The following is a 27,035-nucleotide window of genomic DNA, read 5'->3' on the forward strand; positions in this document are numbered from 1 at the left end:
GAACAAACTGATAAAAAACAACAACAAAGTCTGAGCTTTTAAAAAGAGACAAAGAGCTCCAAGCAGTCCACACGTGCACATGTCTAATAAGTCAGCCTTGGTGGTGTTCCATATAAGGCTGTAACTCTGAAGGGCACGATCCAGGAGGCTTCCTAGGAGAGGTATATATATCATCTGGCTGGGCCGCCGGCAAAAACCGCGGCCCTCCGGGCCCCCGAGGACAGAGGGGGAGAACACTCAGCCAGCTTTCCCTGGACTTCGGAAATCCAGCCTTATCATCGACACTATCGGCAACCTTCAGACATTCCTCAGCAGAGCTGAACTTTTAGGGCTGTCCAGATACCTGGAGCCTCAGAAACCACCATTCTGAACAAGTACTGCCAGCACCGGCTTGATACCCTTAACTGAGAATTATTAACAGTTCTACAAGATGCCCCGACTCTCGCACAATGACCAAATTCAAAAGGAAATGACCTTCCTGGCACTGTTACAAGCACACACAACATTCATTTGTCTTCTCGCTTTCAAGCACTGCACCCCAGAACGGCTCCGTCAGGGAAGGAATTCGGCCGCCGCAGTGAGCGTGACCGGCGAGCCCAAACGACCCCCGGGATGACATGTGCTAGAAGGCAGCAAGCGTGCAAAGCAGACATGTAAGTTAGCTACTGGAGAATGAAAACAGGAACTACCACTGAAGTCTAATTTGTCAACAATCCCATTGCCCCTTTCCTCTGTTTCCACAGTGGTTTAAAAAAACACAACCATTCTACATTGAATGACATTTAAAAGTTCTATGCAGAGTTCTATGCGTTCAGAAATATTTTTTAAAAACAACCAGGCTTTTTCTTGGGTCGGGAAGTCTGGGTGGCTACTTTGGGGGGGCAGATGAAGGGGGGAGAGATGCTAAAGAACCTCAGGATTCAGACAAGTAAACATTTTATATAAGGTGCTGAGATATGATTTAAAACAGTTCACTGCTACAGGGAAACTCATGGACAATTCTTGCCATTTACCTTTCTTTCTGTGCTCTCAAATTGAAGACAATTTACAAAATTCAGAGAGAAAATGAAAGTGTTTCCTTCCCTGTCATAATCTACAGAAAAATGCCCCAAATCTAAGGGACATGCCCAGTCTGCATGGGTGGGTACACAGTTCTAGAGCCCGCCACATGGCTCATAATAATGGTGGCCAGTGTGCCAAAGTTCTGCTTTGAAAGTGCCGCTCCACGTCAGTGAGTAAATTCTTGGGGACACTGCTGTCCTTCCCACTCCCCCAGACTCATTCTCAATATTCACCCCAAATCTGTATAGGTCAGCAGAGGTATGAAGGGATTCCAGGATCATGAAATAACTCGTTTTCTTGGGCTACTAACTTTCTGCTAATCTGAAAAAAATCAGAAATCAGTAGCTCAGGAAACCTATTTAATTTAAATGGGAATTTCCTAACTGTTTTGGTATCACGGACCTCCTTCTTGGGATGTTTTTTAAGTGTCTGTGATAAAATCCATAGAATTACAAAGAAAATCCAAGGCGAGTGAAAACTTTATAAAGATATCATTTTGAATCCCTTGAAGTCTCTCCCTGGAACCCTGGCGTACAAGTTAAGATCTAAATCACTAGGCGAGTGGCTGGATGCTGCCCACAAATAACCGAGTCCCAGCAGCCGTGAGATATGATGTTAGGTAAGTCACGTCCCCCCTGTGGGCCTCCACAGTAAAATGAAGGGGCTGGACTAGAAGAACTCTTCCAGCTCTCGAAGTTCTCAATGCAGACCAGAGCTCTGGGAGAAGGGAGGGGCTGGGGCTGCTGTTCTGGTCTCTGTAAATTAAAATGATGTCATCTGCATATTTTGTATCGAGGGGGAACCCTTTGGCATTCCAGTGCCCCGACCACTCTGCTGCTACAAGAAGCAAGCCGACTGCCTCCATGTCCAGAGTGCTGGTTCCTCTCCTAAAACCGTGTGAAATCTGAGGCTCTTAGAGCAGCAACCAGCCCAAAGGACCTTCTTTACCAAGCAGGGATGGCCATGAGCTGGTGAAACAGATTTTTTTTTTTTTTAAAGAAGGGGGTCCACCTCGGCTTGGATTGTCTGGCATGGGTACAATGTCTTAAAAAAACAGATGACTCGCTGAGCTACTGACCATGTTGACCACTCTCCAGAAGCAGACTGGACCACAGGAAAACAGCGAATGGCTATTTCTTACAGACTTTTGGAGCAAGGCACAATCCCAGGATACCTTCTGCAGGGCTCTAAAATGTCTGACCGCTTACTCGCCTCCAATGGGTCGGGACTGCCCACCGAAGCGACACCCGGGGAAAAGAAGCTGCGCTGGGCAGCTCTCCTGATCTTCCTGGTGATCATCCCAACAATCGGGGGGAACATTCTGGTCATCCTCGCCGTGTCCCTGGAGAAAAAGCTGCAGTATGCTACTAATTACTTTCTGATGTCACTGGCAGTGGCTGACCTGCTGGTCGGGCTGTTCGTGATGCCGATCGCCCTCCTCACCATCATGTTTGGTAAGTCAGTCGTGGCCTTTGCCGCAGCCGTCATGACCGCGGCGCCCTACTCTGCTAGCACGGGAGCTGTTCTCGGATAGTTTCAGTTTGGACTAAAAGAAAAAGGAACTAAAAATAGTGACAATTTCTCGCTGCTCTCCTAGCTAAGGGCAGTTACGATCTTACTAGTGCATGCTGGTCAGAATGGGCAGAAATGCTCTTCTAGAGGATAATCATTCTGATAATAATGGTAAAGACCTTCTCTAAGTAAATGGCATTTGAAGATGTTGCATGGCTGGTTGGAGGGTCAGTTGGGTTAAAAGTCTTGTCTGGGAAGCTGAAGCTAGCTGAGATTTTTTTGTCTACCATGTGTGAGGCCAGGCTCCCTTATTTATGACATGCCCTTGCTTTCACCTTGCCCCTAACTGTAAAGAATGGTTCCATCCAAATTCCTGTCATTTCCAGTATTCTGTACGTTTTTGAAAATGTCCTCAGCCAGTGATCTCCATTCTGTTTATGGCATAATCATGAAAAATCTTTAGTCACAGAAAGAAATGATCCACCTTTCTATTCAGCTCTCCTGGTTTTTGAAAACTGGTACCAGAAGTGGGAAAATTGAGGACCCTCAAAACTCACTAAATCAAATGGAATAATACTCAAATTGTTGAGATTAATGAGTTTTCTGTTGATTTAAATCAGTTTCTTAAAAAGATTTCTTAAGTAACTTAATAGTCTTAAAATACCTCTCCTAAATATTTTAGTTCTAAGGAGGAATTTTTTTCAACCCACAGATTATACTTCTCCGCCCCATTTCGGTTTCTTAATCTCTTGAGTAATCTAGCTGTAACCATGGGGAAAATATTTAAGGAATCTTATGTTAGAACAGAACTTAACAACAGTACCTTTAGCAGTGTGCAAAGTTAAAGGGCTCCGTGATCCGACTATGTAGAGTGGCCTCAGGGGAAACCTGGGGCATTTCCGTGACGCTCGGCACACTTCTTACATAGGACGACTCAAAATCAAACACCAAAGCACAGAGATAGAAAATGTTTAAAAATGCTCCCCTTCAAACCGGAGTGAAAAGTAACCATCTGAGCAAATCACTGGCTATTTGGTGAGAAGCTAAATATAAGGCAGCAATGAATGGCCCTGCTCGGTAACCAGCATTCCTCTAGCGAACCACGTCCTGCTCTTGGGCTCCCTTCACAAGCTCATTCCTTGCTGCTGTACTACCTACCTTAAGGAAAAGATGCCACCCCGAGCAAACAAAAGTTAGCCATCACACAGCATAAGTGTAGCTCGAGCCGTGTTTCCGTGCCTGGCAGGACGCGCTTCTGCTGACAAGGGTGCAGGAAGAGGGTGCCTCGCTGCAGACCTTACTTGGAATCACAGGAGGCTGCAGCCCCGACTTCTCCCAGATGTGGGGGGCTGCCCTTCCTGTGGAGCACAAACGCCACGCACAGGACAGCCCTACCATACTATGCATTCGAGGACTGAAGTAGCAGCTCCTGCAGGCCACTTCTCTTAATACAGAATCAACTGCTTGACCACGAGAAGTCAGCTTTAACTTCCAAAGAAATCAAATACTTCATGACTGCTACTGAGATGGAGTCTAGCGGAATAAAACTGCCCCGGGTATGAAAAAGCCAAGATTCCAGGGGTCTAAACTCTGATGACAACAAAAGCGGGCTGCCGGGTCAGGGCTGGGGCTGCCTATCTAAGGGATGGCAGAGCCTACACAGAACAAGGAAAAACGGCAGTGCTTGAACTTTGGCCATTAGAAGTCGGATGCCTTAAACCAAAGCATTCAAAGTCCAAGGAAGGAAGTTCGCATGTGCTTATCATTAAGCACTTATGAGAATGTGCCTTAATATTTATGTTCAACTAAATAACTCGGGACATTTAGCTGCCTCAACAGTGCAGTATCTGGGCATGAGGAATTTTGCCACCCGGAATCTGCAAACATGTAAATAAAAAAACCACAACGAGCCGTTTGAAATCGGCTGTATTTGGCGATTAAAAAAAAATAATCCTCACATACTGAGATAAAACTAAAGTGGTGGCTGATTAAGGGGGAAGCTTTTAAACAAAATGACAAGGTAGGGGCTTACGAAAAGTTTATTTATTACTATGGAAAAATCAAATAGCAAAGACCAGTAAATTAAGGACAACAAATTTCCCACAATAAATTTCTTAGCAAGACAACCCCATATTGTGCAATGTATTTGTGAGAAACTTCCTGGAATTTTTCCTCCATTCCTCTTTGTGACTAAATTGGGTAGTGTTTAGGCCTCCATATAGCCTCCCAAACGTACTCTGTCCTTTAAATGAACATTTTAAATAACAACATTTGCCTAAGAGATTTTATTTTAATTGAAGGAAATGTACGGCCTCTCAGAAATCGAGAGGGCTTAAACAGCCACTCTTAAATCCCAGTGCAGCCCTTTGGGGGAAAAAGACGCGGTGCTGGTTTTGTAGTTCCTTTCTTGAATCAATAAGCACTATGCACTTATTAATAAGTGCCTACTATGTGCCAAGCCCTGCAACAGGCCCAGGAAATACAAAGAACAAAAAAAATCACAGAGCAACATAACCCTGATCATCAAATGATGGGTCAAACAGCAGTGGCAAAACCATTCATTCAGGTCAAAGAGAGGAGCTCGTCAGGGACAAACATTCCACTCACCACCAACTCCAACAGTGCGTCTACAGCAAATGCACACTGAGTTCCAAGCCACCTCCTGGAACACAACCCTGATGCCACGGTCACCAGGATAGCTTCTTCTTCAAGTCTTATGTAGAGGATTTGGCTGAAATCTCAGAGAATCAGGTTCTTAGCTCTTGAAAATCAGGGCATTCTACAGTGATGCCATTCAAAGGAACCTCAAAAGGCTATAAAGACCAGAGCCCTAATTATAGGGACTGGGTCCCAAATCGGTGAGGTCCCTTGTTCCACTTTAGCATCTAATTTAAGTCCCAAATATAAAGGCTAAAAGATTTATTACTTTACTCTAAATATTATACTTACATATCAATATTTATGGGTATTGATGGCATTTTTATACTCATATTTATTAATATTTATGTAAAATATAATACCTTTCACCAGTGAAGGCAAACAAACCAAAAGTGTCATCCATACCACTAGCTATCTCTCAAGAGAGCTTACTTGGCACAGAAGGCCACGTCTGGAGTGAGGGATTCCCCGCCTCCATTTACACAATTCCTTTAAAATGCTCAAAATGCACTTCTTCCAAGGGAGCAGGACACATGTCATTTGTTCTCACTGTGTAGATGTGGAAGAGTGTGGGAAGCCCACAGAGTTTCTATGATTTTTCCTGAGTAAAAAGAAGAGTTTGGCCCCAAACAAAGTCTATCTATCGCAGGTTCAGCGCTCTTTCCACTATGCCCAGTATTAAAAATGGGTCCTCTGTCAAGAGCCTATTTTGTGTATAATAATTCCTTCTTTAGTCACTGTTTGGCTTGTCTCGTTTAAACAAAAAAGCAGTTAAGAGAGCAGGTGAGCGTCTTCCCTGGCATCCTCCATCATCACTTTCTGCCTGTTTGAACAAGACATGACCTTGGGTGGGCCTGAATAAAAGCGGTAGGGAGACCCCTCCAGGTTCAGTACTATGGCCCTGCCACCAAGGAAAGAGGTGGACAGCTTATAAAGAAGAATCCCCTAAGACTGAATCCCAATTTCACAGTATCAAACAGGGCTGAGGAAAATGTTTTGTGGCCAAGAGGTCTCCCAATGGCAGCTATCGGTGTGACCCTCTATCCAAATACTGCGGCACTTAACTGTTTTGGCAAATTTGGATCTGTATCCTGTCCAGTAAACAGGTAGGCAAATGCCACTTCTAGGGTATGTCTGTTGTCTGGTCTCGATGGCTTTAACAGAGATTTGCGTCCACTGACTAGAAGCTCAGTACCGATCATGCCAAAATATCAAAAATAAATGTTCCCATGTGCCCCTAACAAGGACATATTTAGTAGGTTCTCCATAATAAGTCACCAAATGTATTTAGATGTTGAATGCTGAAATTCTAGAGGTGAGCCTGCCAGCTGGTAAAGCACAGCCTTAGAGAGACTGCAGAAGCATCTGCCAAAGACTGGCGTAAAAATTACCCATCTGACAACCGAGAGGCGAAGGGAAGCTTCTGACAAGGTCTTCAGCTACTTTCTCTAAAGTCTACCTCAGAATGATTACAGATCAGAAAACACAACATCCAGACCGTCTGAGACGCCTGGCAAAATGCCCTTCTCTGCCTACCACGTCGCCCACAAGATAAAATCTTTCTTCAACTTAATTTCAGGAGATTATTTATTCCTGCAAAAGAATCTGATGCTCTTACTAAAACCCCGAGCCCTTAGCTTGCCTTTGAATGATATAAGGGGGAAAATGGGTATGCGAGGATGAAAAACTGCTGATCAACTTACAGAAATTAATAACTAAACTGACCTAACATTTGCATGCATTCTGGATATTTCTACCCATCGAGGCATTTAGGCAAATTTTAAAATTCAGAGATTTAAGATTATTTAAAGTAATATCCCATCTATCACAGGCACATCAACCGCGAATATTTTTTAGGCTAGAGCCATCAGACAAACCAGGCTGCGCAGGTCATTCCATTATGCAGTTTCCTGAAATGTGGAACCACCATGGCTAACTAGAAAGTAGATCTCTCAATCTGGGCTTCCCTCAATCATTTTTTTTTTTCCCTCAATCATTTTTAATCGTCTAAGCTTCTTTAAAAAGTAGAAACTCACATTCATTTTCTCTTACTGGCAACAACCACCATGTAAAGCCACACTAAAGATGAAAATCATGGCAGCTTCACACTAATGATATTTAATGTTTAATTACCTGTTTCTCTTCAATTATAAAAAATAAGCCTGCAGTAAGAGGTTGGGAAATTCAATTCACTTTCACCACTGGTTAACGGAAGTGCTCAAGAGGCTGTACCAGGTTCTACAAGAACTAGCCCAGCAGGTTTACCGTCTGAAAGTGTTGTCATTTCACCAATAGACGTACGAACAGTCTGGAAGCAGAAAAGGACGGCTGAGTGAAACAGAAGGCAAGCTGTCTGATGGCGAAGAAGCCTAACATTCTGAGCCCTGATCTTCTCAATTTAAAGAAGAGGTAAAGCTGAACTCAGACGCATTTCACTGCTAACACGAGGTCTCCATGGCTCTCGCTGAAAGCTTGCCTTGTTCTAATACAGAGGGGCACCTCTCTTCTGCTTCCATTGTCCCTTCTTCTCAGAGCACTGACCAGGCCAACTCTTTTTCTGAACCGTCTTTTCACTAAAGATAAAGCCTCAGAAAGTAGCAGAAGCTTTGAAGGAAAAGTCAAATCCAATGTGAAAGCCAATTTCTGCTCTTCCATCTGTTGACTAGTGGCACTCTCGGCCTAACTAAAGCCTGGTCCCATCCCCAGACTTAGATTAAAAGGAGAACACTTTATAAATAGCAAAGGGCTATGTGTACGTGTGGGAGGTGCTGTGGTAGTTAACGATGTTGATGTTAATTAATCCTGAATCCGACAGTCAAATCCACAGAAAGCCCAACATCAGCCTCAGGCGCAGGCTGTCTGTGCTACCTCTCCCCTCTGTACCATGGATTGCAATTAATTCCAGATGTAGCAACTGCTTAAATAGAAAAGAACATGAACATATAAAAAGAAATCAGAGAATGAAGAATGGATATCTTGATCGCAATATAGTGCTAAGCTTGTTGGAAAAGATCAAACACTCTTTACTGAAAAGTAACAACATTTTGATCTAGTTACTGGGCAAAAAGAAGGACAAAATGTGTGTCTGACCAGGAGTATCATGAATGGCTCACCCATGCTTATACTATGTGTGCCTCAAGGTATACAAAATGCTTTCTTTATAACAATCAGATACTATTTTACAGATGAGGAAATTGAGGATCTGAAAAGGAGCATGCACGAGCTGGCAGAATTCCAAGCCAGGTCCCACACCCTCACTCCTTCACTACAGCCGACTGTCTGTCTTTACCTAGATACGGAGTTCAGTCTACCCAAGATGAAAAGGGCAGAGACTAGGAAAAGATCTTTGCAGGGCTAGTAAATAGTCTGATCACAATTTGATATGCTAAATTTATGAGGAATTTCTAAAATTAAGATACTTTGATGAATAAGGGGTGCAAGACCAAATAAGCAGGGCTTGAAGGGAAAAAAGAAATGTAAACATCCATCTGAAAATACGTCTGTACTCTCCAACCATCAGATGTCTACACCCACTTTACTGGCAGACACTTAAAAGATTGTAAAATTTCAAGGTGGTGAGAACGGCTGTGGTGAAACAAGGACAAAACAAATGACAGAAACTGTCCCAGAAGGGAATGATAGGACTGTCACAAAGACGACCAGGGCACTGGGCCAATGGCGGTCGCGGGCTTCTCCATCACACCAACCACCCAACAACAACTGAATTTTGTTGTAGGGGTTTTGGGGGAGAGCCCTTCGATCAGCTCGGTAGCTACTTAAGGGGGGGAGAGAGAGGGAGAGGGAGAGGGAGAGAGGGAGAGGGAGAGAGAGAGAGACAGAGAGAGAGAGAGAGACAGAAAGGGAGAGAGACAGAAAGGGAGAGAGACAGAAAGGGAGAGAGACAGAGAGGGAGAGAGGGGGAGAGACGGTGTGTGTACATGTGTGTGTCTGTGACACACATGAATGATATCTAATAACTTCTCTTTGAAGGCCCAGTGTAAGTCCCAAAGTTTGGAAGTCCCAGTCCCTGACAGGCAGCTTAAGAGTCAAGACATTTTTAAAACAAAATTTCCTAATCAAGTCTCAAATTTTCAAGATGAGCAAACAGTACAACGCTAGCTGAAGAACAGGACTCTACATTAACCAGATACCCTACACTGAAGCAAGAAAAACTTCCACTGAATGAGATCCTGAGTACTGGGCTAGCTAATGATCTATTTGAGGAGTGCCTTTTGTTTTGAGATTCCAATCATTTTTGATTTGAGCCCTCCCCGTGTCCCTTCCCAGGAAGCCACCCCTTGTAACAAAGATCGAAGAAAGAAAGTTCAGTAGAATGAACCAACAAATGGACTGTGCTAACAACACAGGAATATTAGTTACTCACAGGCCCCGACCTTTACAATGAGAGAGGGAGGTGATCACTTACATTTAAATTGGACAGAAATAGGAACAGATAATTAAACTGCTTTTATGACAATCACTCCACACACCAAGTACTACCAACTGCCCACTAGGAAGAAGTCACTAGGTAGTAGATCACCATTTTTTTTGCCTACAATGCCACACTCAAAGTCAAGAACAAACTGGCTTTAACTGGTCTGGTCTGCTGCAATGCCTAGGACAAAGAGAATGGCCAGAGGCCCATCCTGGCACCCTTTGATTATGGGACACGGGCAGGCGCCTATTTTGCCTGTACACAGGGTCAGACTTTCCTGTGCTGCCTCCTCCCACCACTGCCCATGCCCAAAGGGCACCTTGGGAATGGTAAGACATCTCTTCGCTTTGTGCTTTAACCTGGCCACACCACTGCCCCTACACACTCAACAACAGATCACGGTTAAGGATTGACAAAGAATTTCACGGAAATTTGCTCTGCTTCAAAACTATCCTAAATCACAGTAAGTTGAGCCAAAGTCCTCCCCTAAACGGGGCTCAGTGTAGAGGAGCCGAGTTCTTCCCTTTCAGGCTCTTTAAGGAAAACTCCGGAGAAGTATAAAGGTCAGCCATTAGTGATGAAATTCATTATTAGGGGGACACTAACTTGTCCGGCCCCCCCTTCAGAAACATTATCACAGCCCAGCAACTAAATAGCACTGCAAAATGAAGAAGAGGACAAGTACTTCCTATTTTGGCTTATCGGAAACAGAAACAATTATTAATATTTCTTAAAAAGTGTGACTAGGGGGCAGTTAGATGACTTAGTGGATAGAGTGCCAGGCACAGAGACAGGAGGTCCTGGGTTCAAATATGGCCGAGACACTTCCTAGCTGTGTGACCTTAACCCTTATGCCTAGCCCTTACCACTTTTCTGCCTTGGGACCAAGACAGTATTGATTCTAAGAGAGAAGGTAAGGATTAAAAAAAAGCTTGGCGATAGGAATGGGGAGAGAAACTTGGCTTTGTAACAACATGTTCCCTAAAATGACTAATTTTTTCCTGTTAAACTGAACTGTCTTTTCAATGTCCTGGGAGTGCCAGCCATGGAAAAGAATATTTAGGTGAATCTTTTTGCAGTAGTCGTCATTCTCCTTCATCACAGGGACAGGGACAGGGACAGGGACAGAGCCAGGCCACCCACATCTAGCGGCTCGTCTTCCCTCTGAGCTGGGCTTTGCTCAGTACACAGTGCTGACGCCGCGGTCCCCAGATGTATGAAGTAATGCCAGCTGTAGGTACTGGACGTAGGAGAAATAACGATCACTCGGTGTTTTCTCTCTCCCAGAGCCAGTGTGGCCCCTTCCGCTTGTCCTCTGCCCCGCCTGGTTGTTTCTGGATGTGCTTTTCTCGACTGCTTCCATCATGCATCTCTGCGCCATCTCGGTGGACCGTTACATAGCCATCAAAAAGCCCATCCAGGCCAGTCAATACAACTCCCGAGCAACAGCCCTCATCAAGATAACCGTGGTGTGGCTCATTTCAATAGGTATGTGAGAAAGGAAAGGCTCTGGGGATGGAAGGGGGCCTTTCAAGAAGCGGCCTGGGCAAGGGGCATTCGCACAGGTCGAGACCTAATAATTCTAGGTGTGTGTGGGCACACACACACACACACACACACACACTGGTAGGACCGTAACCCCATCAGTAAGATCTAGCCCAGCCCCCCATGTGGAGGTGACCCCGGGCGCTCAAAGGCGATGCCAGCTAAGGTTTCGATCGAGCAGGTTTCGCTCAGCTAAAAAAGCTTCCAAAAGTGGTCCTAGGCAGAGTCGGGGGCTCTTGCATTGCTCACGTAGGAGAAGGTCATAACCGGCTGGTTGGAGGAGCCTCAGGATAGTTCTTAAATATCATCTCTTTACTTAGATACTCATCTCCCTGCATCAGTGGAGGCTGGGTCTGTGCTGAGGAAAACCCGATCTTTGAGGTGCTAATGCAGGATATTAAGCTACATTTCTGCTAACTATGTTTTTAAAAATGGGAAGGCTCCTGAGCACAGGAGGGAAACCCCGTGTGCTTTCATGATCTTTACTGTGCCTCAAGAGCAGACAGAACCCAGAAGCACTAGCTCTGTGAAATAGAGGCACTGCTCTGACAACACACTCAAGTGCTTGTTCTAACTCAACACAAGACCCTAAGAGTTCATGTGTAAAAACTAAAACATCAGATTCTGTTGAAATCAGCTGCATAAGCACCTCCAAGGAAGCCGAGCAGGTAACTGGAGGGAACTGAAAGTACTTTAAAAGCCAACCAACCCAACCTCAGTCCACAAATTTTGAGCAGAAATTAGGCAAGAAGACAAGAGTACCTTGGAAGCCGAGGTGCCAGAGCAAGGCAGTTAATCCGAGGGTTTACAGTCTGTTATTCTAGTTTTTAGCTACCTAATGATCTGCAGTGGAGAAGGGAGTATGAAAGAAAACGATGTCCATAAATGATGGGCAGATAAACAAGGTTTCCGAAGGCAGCCGTTTTGATGGCTCAGTTCCCATATCTAGTGTTCAACAAGTCCATGAAGCAAGGCAGGAGATTTCCCAATAGAATATCTTAGAAGAGAGTTAAATTCGGCTAAAATGGTACTTTGGAAATTAGCAGGTGAGCACTGCACAAACCAAGCAGGGTGAAGAAGACGCTTAAGAAAAACCCTATTTACATGGGTGAATTGCAAAACAATCTCAACCCATCAGCTAACGCTGAACATCTGTATAAATAATGCCACTGACCACTGACCACTGACCTTCTTCTGTAGCTGTGTCATTGGGCCTGGTGTCAGGGAGATCCAAGTTCAAATCCTACCATAGACACTTACTAGCTATGTGTCTCTGGGCAAGTTACTTAATCTCTGTCTATCTGTTTCTTCGATTGTAAAATAGAAATAAATAGCACCAGCTTCCAGGGCTGCTGCAAAGATAAAATGATCACGTAACAACATTCCTGTGGGCAGGATGGCCGGAGTGCTGAACTCCCTGGAATGGTTCGCATGGGTGATGATACCAGGCTCCATCTGTTTGGGTTTCTTCTGTTCTAGGTATCGCCATCCCTATCCCAATCAAAGGCATAGAAGCTGGCGTGGGGGACCCCAACAACATCACGTGTGTGATCACGAAAGACCGTTTCAGCAGCTTCATGCTCTTTGGCTCCCTGGCCTCCTTCTTCACGCCCCTCGCCATTATGATCGTCACGTACTTTCTCACTATCCAGGCGCTTCGGAAGAAGGCGTACTTGATCAAAAACAAGCCCCCGCAGCGTTTCACCTGGTCCACTGTGTCCACAGTTTTCCAAAGGGATGAAACACCCGGCTCATCTCCTGAAAAGGTGGCCATGCTAGACTTTTCTCCCAAGAATAAAATGGTGCCAAACTCAAGCGATGAGATGCTTATTCGGCGGATGTCCAGCATCGGAAAAAAGTCTGTTCAAACGATTACCAATGAGCAGCGGGCATCCAAGGTGCTGGGGATTGTGTTCTTCCTCTTTCTGTTCATGTGGTGTCCTTTCTTTATCACCAATGTGACATTAGCATCCTGTGATTCCTGTAGCCAGACCACGCTCCAGAAGCTCATGGAGATATTCGTCTGGATCGGTTATGTTTCCTCCGGGGTGAACCCTCTGGTTTACACGCTCTTTAATAAGACCTTTCGGGAAGCGTTTGGGCGATACATCACATGCAACTATCGGGCCAGCAAGGCAGTGAAGCCCCTTCGGAAATGCTCAAGCAAGACGTCCTTCAGGAATTCCGTGGCAGAGAACTCCAAATTCTTTGTGAGACAAGGAGTGAGGAATGGGATTAACCCTGTCATGTACCAGAGCCCGATGAGACTCTGTAGTTCTCCCACACAATCCCAATCCACCATTCTACTAGACACACTACTACTCACCGAAAACGAAGTGGACAAAACCGACGAGCAGGTCAGCTACGTGTAGCAGAATTCTTGTGCCCTTCAAACAAATCCTGTGATGAGCAGAACTAAGCACAGGCAGAGGGACTACTTGGGGCCATTGCCGGTCAAAAGAACTGCAGAATGCATGCTACCGCATCTTCTTACAGACCAAGAGTCGATACTATCAGTATTGTTTTGTTTTCTTCAATTGGACCAAGTGATTCATGAAATAGCTATTTTGCACAAAAATAAAGAACATCTAGCACTCTTTCTGTAATTAAGATGCCAAAAGATTCAAATAAAGTTCAATCAAGTATTTAACCAACAAGTGTGGCCTGGCCTTCTTTTACAAAATCCTTACAACCAGAACTGATTATTAAGGACCTAATGGTACAGAGCTTTGCTAGAGGCTAGGCCCTGGCATGGACACTCATGACGCTCCACAGGGAAGGCTCAGTGCTCAACTGTAAGAGGTCGCCATTTTCATTAGTTACTTGGGCACTGAGGACTTAAAAGACACATGTATCAGACTGGCAGATGACACCACACTAGAAAAGAAAAGGCCTCGGGTGGATCAAAGACTCCCCCAACCATTAAGGGGACATTTATAAAGTGGCTTTCTAGGCTGGAGAGCTGGAAGTTTGAGATCACCTGGTCTCCCCTTCCAGGCCCACATCCCTGGCTGATGAGGAGCCTGAGGCCTCGCCAGGGAGAGGCTAAGTGACTGACACAGCCAGGACCACAAAGGCAGTGTGAGGAGTGGAGGCGAGATCCAGAGCCAGGCCCTCTGATTTCAAATCTAGCTCTTTCCATCCTACCTAAAGCCTTTAGTTGACTGCAAACTCAAAGACCCCACCGGAAGACAGAGTTGCAAGGGAATATGGCAGAAGGCTGCATTTACTCCAAGCAGTGTTCAGGATGGAGGAAGTGTTCCTGGTCTCTGTGCTGAATTCAGATCAGTCAACTGGAGTATTGGGTTTGGTTTTATACCTCACATTTCAGGAAGGACACCAAAAGCCTTTGAAGTACATTCACAAGAGTAACCAAGAGAGTGAGGGGATAAAACCAGGCTATACTAACGCTGAAGGAACTGGTGGTATCAAACCTAGAGAAGATTTGGCATCACGAACTCGCTCAAGTCTATCACATGGAAAAGGACAGAGGACAGGACATGGACCAATAGGGGGATTAATGGGGAACCAGTCTTGGACTGAGTGGTTCTGATAATGATCCTCTCCCCAAATCTAACAGGTACCCTTATGAGATAATAGATAATAGGCACAGGAGTTATTCAAGCAAAGGTCCACCAGTTTGTCAATTGCTGAGAATATCTATAGACATAACAGAAGAAATCTTTGCTGAATGAATGAGTGACTCTCTTACCTATCACTGCTCTTTTTATCCTACTGAACCCCTTTTGTGATCACTGGAATCTGTGGTTCCCCGAGTCTTCTATAATCATCTCTTAATCTATCAAAACTATTCTAGCTTCTCCTGCCACCCCAGTATCCATTATTTCAATGATGTATTTGCAAAGAGAAATCTCCTGTCTCTTGGCCTTCTCTAACCTGCTGTTCCCCAAAGATAAGCCCCACTACCCAAATTTTCCACTCATACTCTCAGGCTATTGAATGCTGCTGGATAATCATAAAACTGTCCTAATTTTATCTGCTACAAATGTCTGTAGTTTAACTCGTTTGCAGTCCTTAGTTGTATTCCACAATCCTTTTATTTACTTCTTACTAATTCCCAATTACAGTAACTGTTCCAACACTTCTCTCATTCCCTTATAGAAAAAAGCCGACCTCCTCTGAGATCAAAGCCGCCCAGACCTATGATTCTTCAATTCTTCTCTCATATCAAAGAACTTTCCGTCCATGCTCAGCTCCTGCCTCAGAGAAAGGAGTGACCATCCTCCTGCTCAGTATTAATCCCTCCATTTGTTCCATCCTGTGTCCATCTCATTCCATCTATCAATCGCTTCTCTTTTTTGCATCTTCAGCCTCTCCCTTCTGATTCTTCCTGTTGTGCCTGCAAACATGGGCTTCCCCTCACCTAAGAATGCCTTCCCCTGATTCTGCTCCCTTCTCCTTGCCTCGAGTTCCTATCCTAGTCCATCTAGCTTCTCTCGTTCACTACTAAGCTCCTAAAAAGAGACATCTTCACTCATTTCCTTTACTTTGCCACCTCCTCCACCCCTGGATTCCTTGCAACTGGCCTATCATTGCCCTCACCTCACCAATATTTGCTGTGTCAGGATCACCAATGACCTACCAAGTGGTCAGTGTCCTTTTCTCTCCCATCATCCTTGGCCTCTTGACAGTATATGGCACAGTAGCCAATTCCTTCCTTCTTTGGGATATTCCTTCCTCTTCTTTTGACCTTCTTGTCTCTTTTGATTAGATTCTCTCTTCCTTCTCTTGTTCTTAACAGTCATCGCCCCAGGTTCTGTCTTTGTTTGTCTGTCCATCCATCCATCCATCAATGCATATCTTCTACATATGTCAGTTTCAACTACAAACCATGTGATGGATCCCCAAAGCTGCATGTCCAACCCTGGCTTCTCTTCTGAGACGCCAGATTTAACATGACACTTTCTATTGACCTCAAGACCTGTTTGTGCCTCTACAACCAAATTTAATCTCTATTCTGCTTTACTATATAGAGTAACATTGGAGATCATTTGAATTGGCGTCTAGGGAATGAGCCTGGGGTATCAGAAGGGCAAACTACACAGACAACAAAAAATCACTAAGCATAATAATGGAGGTGAGAGGTAGGGAAAATCTTAGTAATAACATTTACAAAGCACATGCCATACAAAGCACATTACACTAAGTGTTTTACAATAATTGTCTCATTTGATCCTCACGACAACTCCAAGAGATGCTATTATCCCACCCATTTTACAGAGGAGGAAACTGAGGCAAAAAGAAGTAAGTGATAAGTGTCACAGAGACTGGATTTAAATTCAGGCCTCCCTGATTCCAAAGCCCAATGCTAATACTTGCTGTTTCATAGGTTAGCTAAAATAATTTCCAATGTGGAGTTAATTCTTGACGCAAAGACTGAAAACAAATTAGAAACTGCCTAGTTCTACTCTCAGTGCTCCCTGTTAACATTCCATCTTTTGCCCTAATTGATGGTCCTTTCTCTTCCTTCTCTTGGCTCAATTCCACCCAGGCCTCAATTCTTATTGGCTAGGGGTATATGTACATTCTGTTGACAAAGTGAGTGTGTCTGTAGGGACCTTCCTGTGTCATTGCCTAGTTTCTTTAGTTGCTTCTCCCAGTCTTCCCTGGAAGCCGCTCAGTAATGGTACACTTGGGATATAATTTCTCTTGAGCTTTGTGGGGTCTGGACCACAGAATCATCCTACCCTTCTGCTCCCTCAAATTGTTCTACTTTCCAACCGTCTAAGTCATGTTTGACACCAAGCCCAAGGTCTCCTCCTTTACTATATTTCAAAATAGTGGTCCCTTCTCCCCAGATTTCCTAATAATAATAATAGTCCTAATCCAAACACATATCCCAGGCTCTCCTACTTATCATTCACGAGCAGAGTAAGTGCTTCCCTCACTGCTTCCTCTTATTTCAGAGAGAAAACTTTAAACAAATCGAAAATTTATTAGCTACTCTGTTCTTAGTGAAATGAGACTTTTAGCAGAAATATAGCGTGTGAGAATCCTCTATCACTAAAATCACTCACTTTTGAGCTTTAATTATATGAGCCAGGCTCCTTCCACATCCTGTGTCTGTAGGAGGAGCCCCTGCCCCTGTGATCTTTCTTTTTCCCTTTCCTCCTCCCAGTGATGTTCTCCTGAAAATGATTCTTTCCCCTCCCATTTTCTCTTCACTTTCTGTGACATGTTATCCTGCAAAGAAGCTATTTTTACTGTTTCCCTAGGCCTTTATGGGTTTTCTCAAAGTTGGCTTTAAAACCCTACTGATGTAGCCAGTAAAGCTCCTGCCATTCTACTTTCTCCCCATTTCTTACCAGAAAAACACCTATTTTTGCCCAAATCTGGTTATTTTGGTCTAGAAGACAAATAAATCCCCATGACGACACCATTTTGTTACCATCTACTTATTTAGCTAGTGTACTTTTTCTTCCAAAATCTCATGCCGTTCTCCTGGAAAACATGAAACCATGTGTTGGTTCCCCTAAAGCTTTTCAGTTTCCTATCCAGGACTCAAATCACCAGAGATCCAACCATTGCTACGTGACTCAATTAGCATTCCCTTTACCAAAGGACCCCCAAAGCAACCCTGTTATTATTATATCAAAGCAGAAATTTTTTTTGCATCTAGAGATGGAGATTCTAGGTTCAAATCTGGCCTCGGACACTTCCTAGCTATGTGACTCTGGGCAAGCTACACATAACCCCATTGTCTAGCCCTTAGTGCTCTTCTGCTTTGGAACTAATACACGGCATTAATTCTAAGATGGAAAAGAAGGGTTAAAAAAAAAAACAAAACAAGAAAAAGAAAGAAAAGAAAAGAAACAGCCAGACAAGGGCTCAATTCAGCTTCTTGACTCTTTGGGAGCTGACGTATCTAAGTACTCTCTAAAGTTTCTAAAAGTCACCTCTATGCAAAGATGAGAGAATTCCAAAGGTTTCCCAAAATGATCTTTGTTTAGATCAATGAAAAACAGATCATTTTAGAAGGAAAAGAGAGGGGACTATAGGTTCTTAAAGACTATGCTGGTGGCCTTCAGGAAAGCTCTGTGAGGTTTACCCAAGATAGGTAGATTTTGAACACAGGCCCAGATTTGGCTTCTGCTGTTCTAGCTAAGTAGCAGGCGACCCCCTGGTGAAAGAAAAAAGAATGTTTTTTTAACCCATGGTGACCGACCAGAAGGACAAACCACAAAAGGACCCCAAGTCCATGCTGCCCCCTTCTCTTTCCAAAGTGACAGGAGCAGAATGGTTGGGTGCTATAAGAACTGTACAGCTCTTAGACTAGAAATGAACATTTGTTTTGCTCCTGGGACTCCGTGTGCATTCTCTGTCCATTCCCAATGAGCTGACACCCGAGTGGAGAGACCAAAGCAAAGTAGCCCAGAAGACATCAAGACCCTACAGCTCAATGACAGAGCAGCTTCCAGGGCCTCACCTCATGGGAGGTTTGGCCACCTAATGCTAGAGCTCTTCTGCCCGCTTCACCCACTGCAGAGCAGGAAGAGCTAAAAGAGTCTAAGACTACATGTCAAAAGAAAGGCCTCCCTCGCCTGAGAAGGTTTTCCCATTGTTCCTCGTGTCCTAGTTATCCAAAACAAAACAACCCCAAACTTCCTCAGTGAAATCCATCAGGGCACCAGAGGCTCACCCACCCAAACAAAGTGGGTGGACAATGCACACTGCCAGGATTGTGCCATACAGCTGCCTGGCAGCAGCAAATCCCTCAATGTACAGGCACTGCCAGTAGACACAGAGGTGGGCCCACCACAGGAGAAGACAAGATCAGCACCACAGCATCTGGGAGATGGTACTGGGCTTTCAATGGTCTCAAATGGCTCATCACAATCCTCAAAGCCCAGCCTTTTTCTTAAATATTTCCCTGGAGAGCCTATACGTCTGGGAATTTCAAAACACTTCAACCTTGGAAAAATCCAAACTGCAGCTAAGCTGAAAAGCAATAGAAAGGCACACTTGGACGGCGTGCAAGAGGCAGCATGGTGATCACTTTCCATGGGGAAAAGAGTTGGGAGACTCGGGTCCAAGTTTTGGCTCTGCCATTGGGTGGCTCTCAGACAGGCCTCCATTTCCCAAGGTGTAAAACGAAGGGGCTGGACTAGATGACTTTCAAGGTCTCTTCAAGCTCTGAGTCAATGAGATATTGAAAGAGGCGGAAGAACCTCCCCATGAAGCTCATTCAGGACCAAGGGGGTGTTGAACTCGGGTCTCAGTGACCCCTAGCCCTACCCTCTGTCCACCACATCCCTTAGGCTTGTCACAGGTGTGTTGAACAAACCAGCGAGGGCCAACACTGCCAGAGAGGCTATGCTCCCTCCAGAGCTGTGTTCCCTTTACTTACTTCTCCTTGTTTACGAGAGTTGTCTGCAGACTGAGGTCAGAGGGAACTTTTTTATTTTAGAAACAAAAGCACGACCAACCCTTCTCCAGAAAGAATTTAGCAGTGTGAGCCCATTAGCCCAAGAAGACAGAAGGAAAGAACAAGGTTCGGGGAGGACTACTACCCTAAAGTCCAAATCAAGCAGGAACTTCAGTGATAGATGTCTGGCCAGGTGGTTTATGAGACCCCTTCAGATCTGTCAGGACCCCACAATGTTATCTGGGAAGGAGAAATCCTTCCACCCAAATAGGAAAATGGCCTGCCTACCGAGGAATTCTTCTAAAGAGGCCTTTGAGCTTTCCAGCATCTTGCTGACCCAAAACACCGAGAACATTAATGCTGAGGCTCTACTGTTCTAGGAAGCCACCAAGAAAAGAGAACAGAAGGTAATAGATATCAAGGGGGGAAAGCTGGTGCTGAGAGCAGACAAGGGAAGCCGTGGCCAAGAGAGGAGAAGAGCAAAACCATCAGATCCCTGTTGTCTGGGGACCCCAATGACTTTGGGTCTGATATTGATTCCTACAAAAATAATACTATCCTAAATACCACTATTCAGCCTGAAACTTGGAACTGCACAACTGTGATTCCTGAGAGAGCAAAACCCATGTCTCCCAGTCTTAGGCCTTTAGTAGCAGCCATATTTCCATAGTACTTCAAGGTTTTCCAAGTGTTTTTTTTTTTATAATAACCCTAAGAAGAACACCATACAAGTACTGCCTCCCATTTCACAGATAAGGAAACTGAGCTTGGAGAATTGCAATTCCTAGGATATGTTACCCATTATTCATTGGTTCCAAGAAAAACATCAAACAACATTCCAAAGCTGGCTTCCCTAGGGACAATGTGTGAAGGAGCAGACTAGCCACCTCAGCAGGCCTTCATAGAAAAGTGGGATGGAATCTGCTCAGGCACCCTCCAGAGGGACCTTCTTATGTACACGTGGTCTCCCACATTAGAATGCAAGCACCCTGTGGCAAGAGAGGGCACCCAGTAAGTGCTTGTTAGATATAATAAATGCTTAATGGTTGACTGAACAAAGTTATCGAATGGTCATAATAGGCCAGCTGTCTAAAAGATACCCTGAACCCCAAAAGAAATTGTAGAAGTGGATGGCAGCCGTGTGACGGAGGCAGGGAAGAAGACAGTGCATGCAGAGATCACCTCTTGGCATGGTCAGGATCCCCAAGTAGACAGCATGGAAATTTCCCCATGGCCGGAGGGTGAACAATAACCTCCGAGAGGAAAAACATCCTGCAGAAGCCCCTGGGGGAGAAAGAGTCCACAAACGAGGGGAAATCACACTCACGAGGGGAAATCACACTCACCTTGTTCCCTTAGACAGCAAACAAGGCCACGGGCAATTCGCCAGCATTGTCTGGCATCGGGACCCCTTTAAGCAGAGAAGAGGCTACAAAGCAGCTCTAGAGAGACATCTGCTGACTGTAAGAGAGGGAGGGAAGGTGTATGTGTGTGGGGAGGAGCGATGGAAGAGATGGGACCAGAGGGAGACAGAGGAAAAAGCGAGAAAGGAGAGAGGGGAGAGAAGTAAACTCCAGCAAATGAGCTTGGGTACCTCTCAGTCTGCCAGGGTCAAAATAAGCAGCAGGGAGAAAACGAGAACCGTGGCATTTTCCTAAAGGAACTGGTGCCGACTTAGCCCACTGACTTGGAATTTGTAAAAAAATTAGATACAATTGCTAGGAATTCCATTTCTTTCAAGAATGAGCCAGAATAATTCTCCCAAACCTCTACCAGTTCTGTAGCAGCAGTATATAGCCTCACGGACCCCAAGAATCTGGGGGAAAATCCCAGCAGCAAGTGTTAGAAAGAGAAATGCCATTTAAAATCACCCTAGACAAAATAAAATACTTAGGAATCTATCTGCCAAGACATACACAGGAATTATATGAACACAACTACAAAACACTTTCCACACAATTAAAACTAGATCTAAGTTATTGGGAAAACATCAATCGCTCATCGGTTGGATGAGCTAACAATAAAAATGACCATCCTACCCAAATTCATTTACCTATTTAGTGCCAAACCTATCAAAATACCAAAAAACTTTTTTTACTGAATTAGAAAAAACTATAACAAAGTTCATTTGTAAGAACAAAAGATCAAGAATATCAAGGAAAATAATAATAAAAAAAAACCGTGAATGAAGGTGGCCTAGCAGTACTACATCTTAAACTGTACTATAAAGCAGTGGTCATCAAAACAATATGGTACTGGCTAAGAGACAGAAGTGGAATAGACTTGGGGTAAGTGACATCAGCAAGACAGTCTATGATAAACCCAAAGAGCCCAACTTTTGGGACAAAAACTCACTATTTGACAAAAACTGCTTGGAAAATAATATGGGAGAGATTGGGCCTAGATCAACCTCTCACACCCTACACCAAGATAAATTCAGAATGGGTGAATGACTTGACTATAAAGAAGGAAACTATAAGCAAATTAGGTGAACACAGAATGGTATATTTGTCAGATCTTTGGGAAAGGAAAGATTTTAAGACCAAGTAAGAGTCAGAAAAAATTACAAAATGTAAAATAAATAATTTTGATTACATTAAATTAAAAAGGTTTTATACAAACAAAACCAATGCAACCAAAATTAGAAGGGAAGCTACAAATTGGGAAAAAATCTTTATAACAAAAACCTCTGATAAAGGTCTAATTACTCAGATTTATAAGGAACTAAATCAATTGTATAAAAAAAAAATCAAACCATTCCTCAACTGATAAATGGGCAAGAAACATGAACAGGCAATTTTCAAATAAAGAAATCAAAACTATCAATAAGCACAAGAAAAATTGCTTTAAATCTCTAATAATTAGAGAAATGCAAATCAAAACAACTCAGAGATAACTCACACCTATCAGATTTGATTAAAATGACAGCAGGGGAGAGTAATGAATATTGGAGGGGATGTGGAAAAATTGGGACATTAATGCATTGCTGGTGGAGTTGTGAACTGATCCAACAATTCTGGATGGCAATTTGGAACTATGCCCAAAGAGCGCTAAAAGACTGCCTGCCCTTTGATCCAGCCATACTACTGCTGGGTTTGTACCCCCAAAGAGATCGTAGATAAACAGACTTGTACAAAAATATTTATAGCCACGCTTTTTGTGGTGGCAAAAAACTGGAAAATGAAGGGATATCCTTCAATTGGGGAATGGCTGAATAAACTGTGGTATCTGATGGTGATGAATACTATTGTGCTCAAAGGAATAAAGAACTGGAGGAATTCCATGTGAACTGGAAAGACCTCCAGGAACTGATGCAGAGTGAAAGGAGCAGAACCAAGAGAACCTTATACACAGAGACGGATACACTGTGGTACAACTGAACATAATGGACTTCTCTGCTAGCAGCAATGCAATGACCCAGGACAACTATGAGGGATCTATGAGAAAGAACACTACCCACATGCAGAGAAAGAACTACAGGAGTAGAAATACAGAAGAAAAACAACTGCTTGAACACATGGGTTCTTGGGGATGGGGATACTATTGGGGATGTAGACGCTAAACTTAAAAAAAAAAACCTTAATGCAAACCTTAGTACAACTATCAATAATATGGAAATAGGTCTTGATCAATGATACGTGTAAAGAATTGCACTTTAGTTACGGGGCTGGGGAGTTTTGGGGGAGAGGGAAAGGACATGAATCATGTAACCATGGGAAAATATTCTAAATAAAATTCTTTTTAAAAAAATCTGGGGACAAGGACTGGGGAAGGGAGACGTATGGTGTCACTTTCCTATGAATTCACTGATGTTCATTGAAGTTGCCTGAAGTCTTTAAGGCATTGGAGATGACATTTTAGAAAGACCGCCATCAAAACTGGCTAAAATACCCAGTTTGGGGCCTAGAATTGGGCAGGTTTCCTTCTAAGGAAGACTCTCCCCTCTCCTCCATTCCTATTCCCTATCCCCTCCAAGGCCTTTGTCCTCTTGCCCAGGGCTGGCTGGACCATTCCACCTGTTATTTGCTAATGCAGCCGTCTGTCTATCTAGGCATGTATCTGGTGTCTCTCAAGGAGAAAGGGCAGGGACCATGTGTGAAGTTGCCCAGGGCCAGGCCACCAGATATCTGTTCAATCAAGCAATGGAGCTGGGCCGGGCCTTTTAGAAAACCAAAGAAGAAGACAAGAGATCTCCCTCCAGTGCAGAGAAGGGTTAGCTGGGTGCAGTCCATGTACAGCTCTACTCGCTTGGTTCACTAGTCCAAACTTAAGACAGATTTGCTTCTGCTGACTTTATTAAGACTTCACTTGAAAGGAAATGTCTCCCTCCACTGCCCAACTTTAGAAAAATGACTTGAAATCAGATCTAACAACATCCAAGGGTGCAGTGGACAGCCAGTGTGGACCACTGCTGTGCTCAGTGACATTATCTTGGGCCCTCAGAGAACGAGATCATTCCCCTAGAGCAGTGGTTCCCAAACTTTTTTGGCCTGCTGCTCCCTTTCCAGAAAAAAATATTAGCCCCCTGGAAATTAAATTTTTAAAAATTTTAATAGCAATAAATAAATAAATGCACCTGTGGCCATCACCGCTCCCCTGGATCGCTGCAGCACCCACCAGAGGGCGGTGGCGCCCACTTTGGGAATCACCACTCTAGGGCAAACTTCCCGCCTTTCCAGGCAGCAGGCTGAGCTATAAAGAGCCCTGTCCCAAGAAGAACCAGCTGGGGGATGATAGACAGGCCTCCCAGCCTCTCTATGCCTTTGTAACCTTCTGTAAAAGCTGACAGGTAGGAAAAAAGCATGGAGTAAAGTGTAGAGCGCCACTGAGTGAGCTCTGATTCTTGGCCCGTGAGGCCCAGATTTCCTTATAAAAGGCTAACGAACAAAACACAAAATCCTTCTGCTTTATCTTCAGTATTACTCCATGAAAGGGCGGCTAGGAGGCTCACTGGATAACAGTTAGGCCTGCAGATAGGGGGTGCTGGATTCAAATGTGTCCTCCGATACTTCCTAGCTGTGTCCTCATAGACAAGTCATTTAAGCCCAGTTGCCCAGCCTTTACCCTCTTTTGCCTTGGAACCTATACTTACTATCAATTCTAAGAGAAGGTAAAGGTTTAAATATAGACACATATCTTCATGCAGGTCACTGGGCTGGGCCCCAGCAGAGAAAAGAGGAAAGACAGCCTCTTCGGCCTCTTGAGTCAATAACCCAGGGGAGATCCACATTTCGGAGACAAAGGAGTCCGTCTGGGAGGGCCCGAAGGTGCTTTCAGACGGAGAGTGCCTAATGCAGGCTTTGTGACCCTATCTGAGGCAGATACGGGTACCATGGAGAGAGCACCAGGCCTCGAGTCAAGACGTGAGTTCAAATCCTAACTCACACACGAGCCATATGATCCTGGGCAAGTCATGTCAGTTCCCTCATGTCTAAAATGGGGATCATAACAGCATCTATCTCCCAGGGCTGTTGTGAGAATCCAATAAAGAAATCATTGTTTAGCACTCGGCACAGTGTCTGGCACACAGTAGGTGTTTCTCTTACTGAAGAGTGAATGAGGCAGTGCCATACCTGAACAGAATGAACCCGAGGGACTCTACCGCAGCCCTTCTGACATCATCGTTGACATCACTGACCTGGGAAGGAAGAGGAAAAGGATTTGACTAAAACTGTAACATTTGCACCCTCTCGTCAGGACGGAGTTTAGGAGAAGAAACCTAACAGTACGTGGCTTTTACAAGGCTGCTGACCTTGACTGCGCATCGCCGTCTGCACCCCCCAAGTTCTAGACCTGCCAGAGAACTCAGAACTGGATTTCCCTTCCAGCTAAACAAACCCCACCCCCCCATCCCAGGGCATCAAGGCGAGGCAGTGCCCAGCCTGCCTCCCCCACTCCTCCCGGCACACGGTACTTACTGCCACGTGCAGCAGGCGCCGAATGGCCCGGTTGTTCCCCGAACCACAGTAAGCCATGGCGACGGTGTACATTCCGGATCGACGGAGGATCGGGTCCTGAGGAGGGGACAAGTCAACATTTACCCACACTCACACAGGCTGGTGCACGGACAAAGAAAACAGATGCCCAGACCCACAAGTCCAAAGGGGGCTGATGGTGGAGGCGAGGCACCTTCTAGTGGAATCGGAGGGCATCCAATCCATGTGAGAGACCGCACAAGTGAGGAGGTAAAATAGAGCCTGGCAGAGGAAGCTGGACATGGCGGGCAGAGTGCTGGGCCTAGAGTCAGGAAGGCCTGAGTTCAAGTCTGCCCCTGGACACTTACTAGCTGTGTGACTCTGGGCATTCCCCTCCCCTCGTTTCCTCAGTCATAAAATGAGGATGAGAACTGTTCCTCGCTCCTGGGGTGGCTGAGCCCATCAAATGAGCTCTCTGTAATGTCCCTAGCACAGTGTGGTCATAGCAGAAGCTTAATAAACACTCATTTCATTTTCTTTTAACTTCCTTTCCCATCTTCCATCCCCAAGACCCGTGCAAGGCTCACCCCATGCTTTTACACATGAATGCTCTATTTAGGCAAATGGATTCTAGCAACACTTTCTGAAATGGCAAAGAACTAGGGAGGTGGATGCCCAGTGCCTGGGAAATGGATCAATAATTGTATGACTGCCATGAATTTTCTCTTTCTTGGTCCATACCTATGCCTGCATGGGTGGAGGGTCCTGCTGGTAAGAAAACTCCTGGGACTCAGGCAGCAATTTGCACCTAATGTATCAGTGAGTTGCCTGGGCCAAAGATCATGTGAACTCCTGGGGTCACCCTTGCCCAGGACCAGTCAGAGGCAGGCTTTCCCAACAATATGGCCAAGTCTCTGTCTGCCAAGGGATACGGCTGCCTCTTGTAAGGAACTTCTGCACTGTTAGTAAATGACACATTTGAAGAATTCAGAGAAATGTGGGCAGGCTTATATGAACCAATGTCAAGGGAAGCGAGCAAACCCAGGAGGTCAGGCACTACAATGATCACCATAAAGTCAAGGAAAACAGCAGGGAGAGGCTTCCAAATCCTGGGCAAGACAATGAATGACCAAATAGGACTTTGTGAAGAAGTAATAGGGAAGAGGTGCTGGTCCAAGGTGAGTGGGCCTGCTGCCATGTTGATGAATTTGTCTTGGAGGTGTTGTAAAGAGAGTGCATGTGAGTGTTTGTGCGTGCACAGGGAGAGGGAGACCTCACTAAAAAGTGACAGTGACACAAAGGCAACAAGGGTGTCCATGAATCACTAAAATCTTTTGACTTAGAAACAAAAGAGAATGGATCTCTATTTGCTCAAAAAAGAAATCAGTGAAGACACAAGTTCTTCATTCACCTCAAAAGTTGACTTTGTTCCCTTCTTCTCAGAGGCGAAGGATGAGAGGGTGTTTGAGCCCCACATACCATCACCAGACTTGACCAAGTCAATGGTTAGTTTTTTTGGAAT

The 27,035-nt window shown here is 44.7% G+C and overlaps 2 protein-coding genes across 2 annotated transcripts in view; one reads left to right on the forward strand and one right to left on the reverse strand.

The window, feature by feature from the left end:
• PSMD1 (proteasome 26S subunit, non-ATPase 1) overlaps positions 1-27,035 on the reverse strand; it is a 101,954-nt gene that overhangs the window by 44,628 nt on the left and 30,291 nt on the right. Inside the window, exons 15-16 of the mRNA XM_044673280.1 lie at positions 25,517-25,612; positions 25,172-25,236 (exon numbers count right to left, since the gene is read on the reverse strand). Coding sequence (XP_044529215.1) covers positions 25,172-25,236; positions 25,517-25,612 — 161 coding nt within the window. The remainder of the gene's footprint in view (positions 1-25,171; positions 25,237-25,516; positions 25,613-27,035) is intronic.
• HTR2B (5-hydroxytryptamine receptor 2B) lies at positions 1,812-13,822 on the forward strand. The gene is made up of 3 exons (XM_044673282.1): positions 1,812-2,516; positions 10,955-11,155; positions 12,692-13,822. The coding sequence occupies exons 1-3, from the start codon at positions 2,189-2,191 to the stop codon at positions 13,582-13,584; spliced, it is 1,422 nt and encodes a 473-aa protein (XP_044529217.1). The 5' UTR covers positions 1,812-2,188; the 3' UTR covers positions 13,585-13,822.

Source organism: Gracilinanus agilis, chromosome 4, assembly GCF_016433145.1.
Source record: "Gracilinanus agilis isolate LMUSP501 chromosome 4, AgileGrace, whole genome shotgun sequence".
Lineage (NCBI taxonomy): Eukaryota > Metazoa > Chordata > Mammalia > Didelphimorphia > Didelphidae > Gracilinanus > Gracilinanus agilis.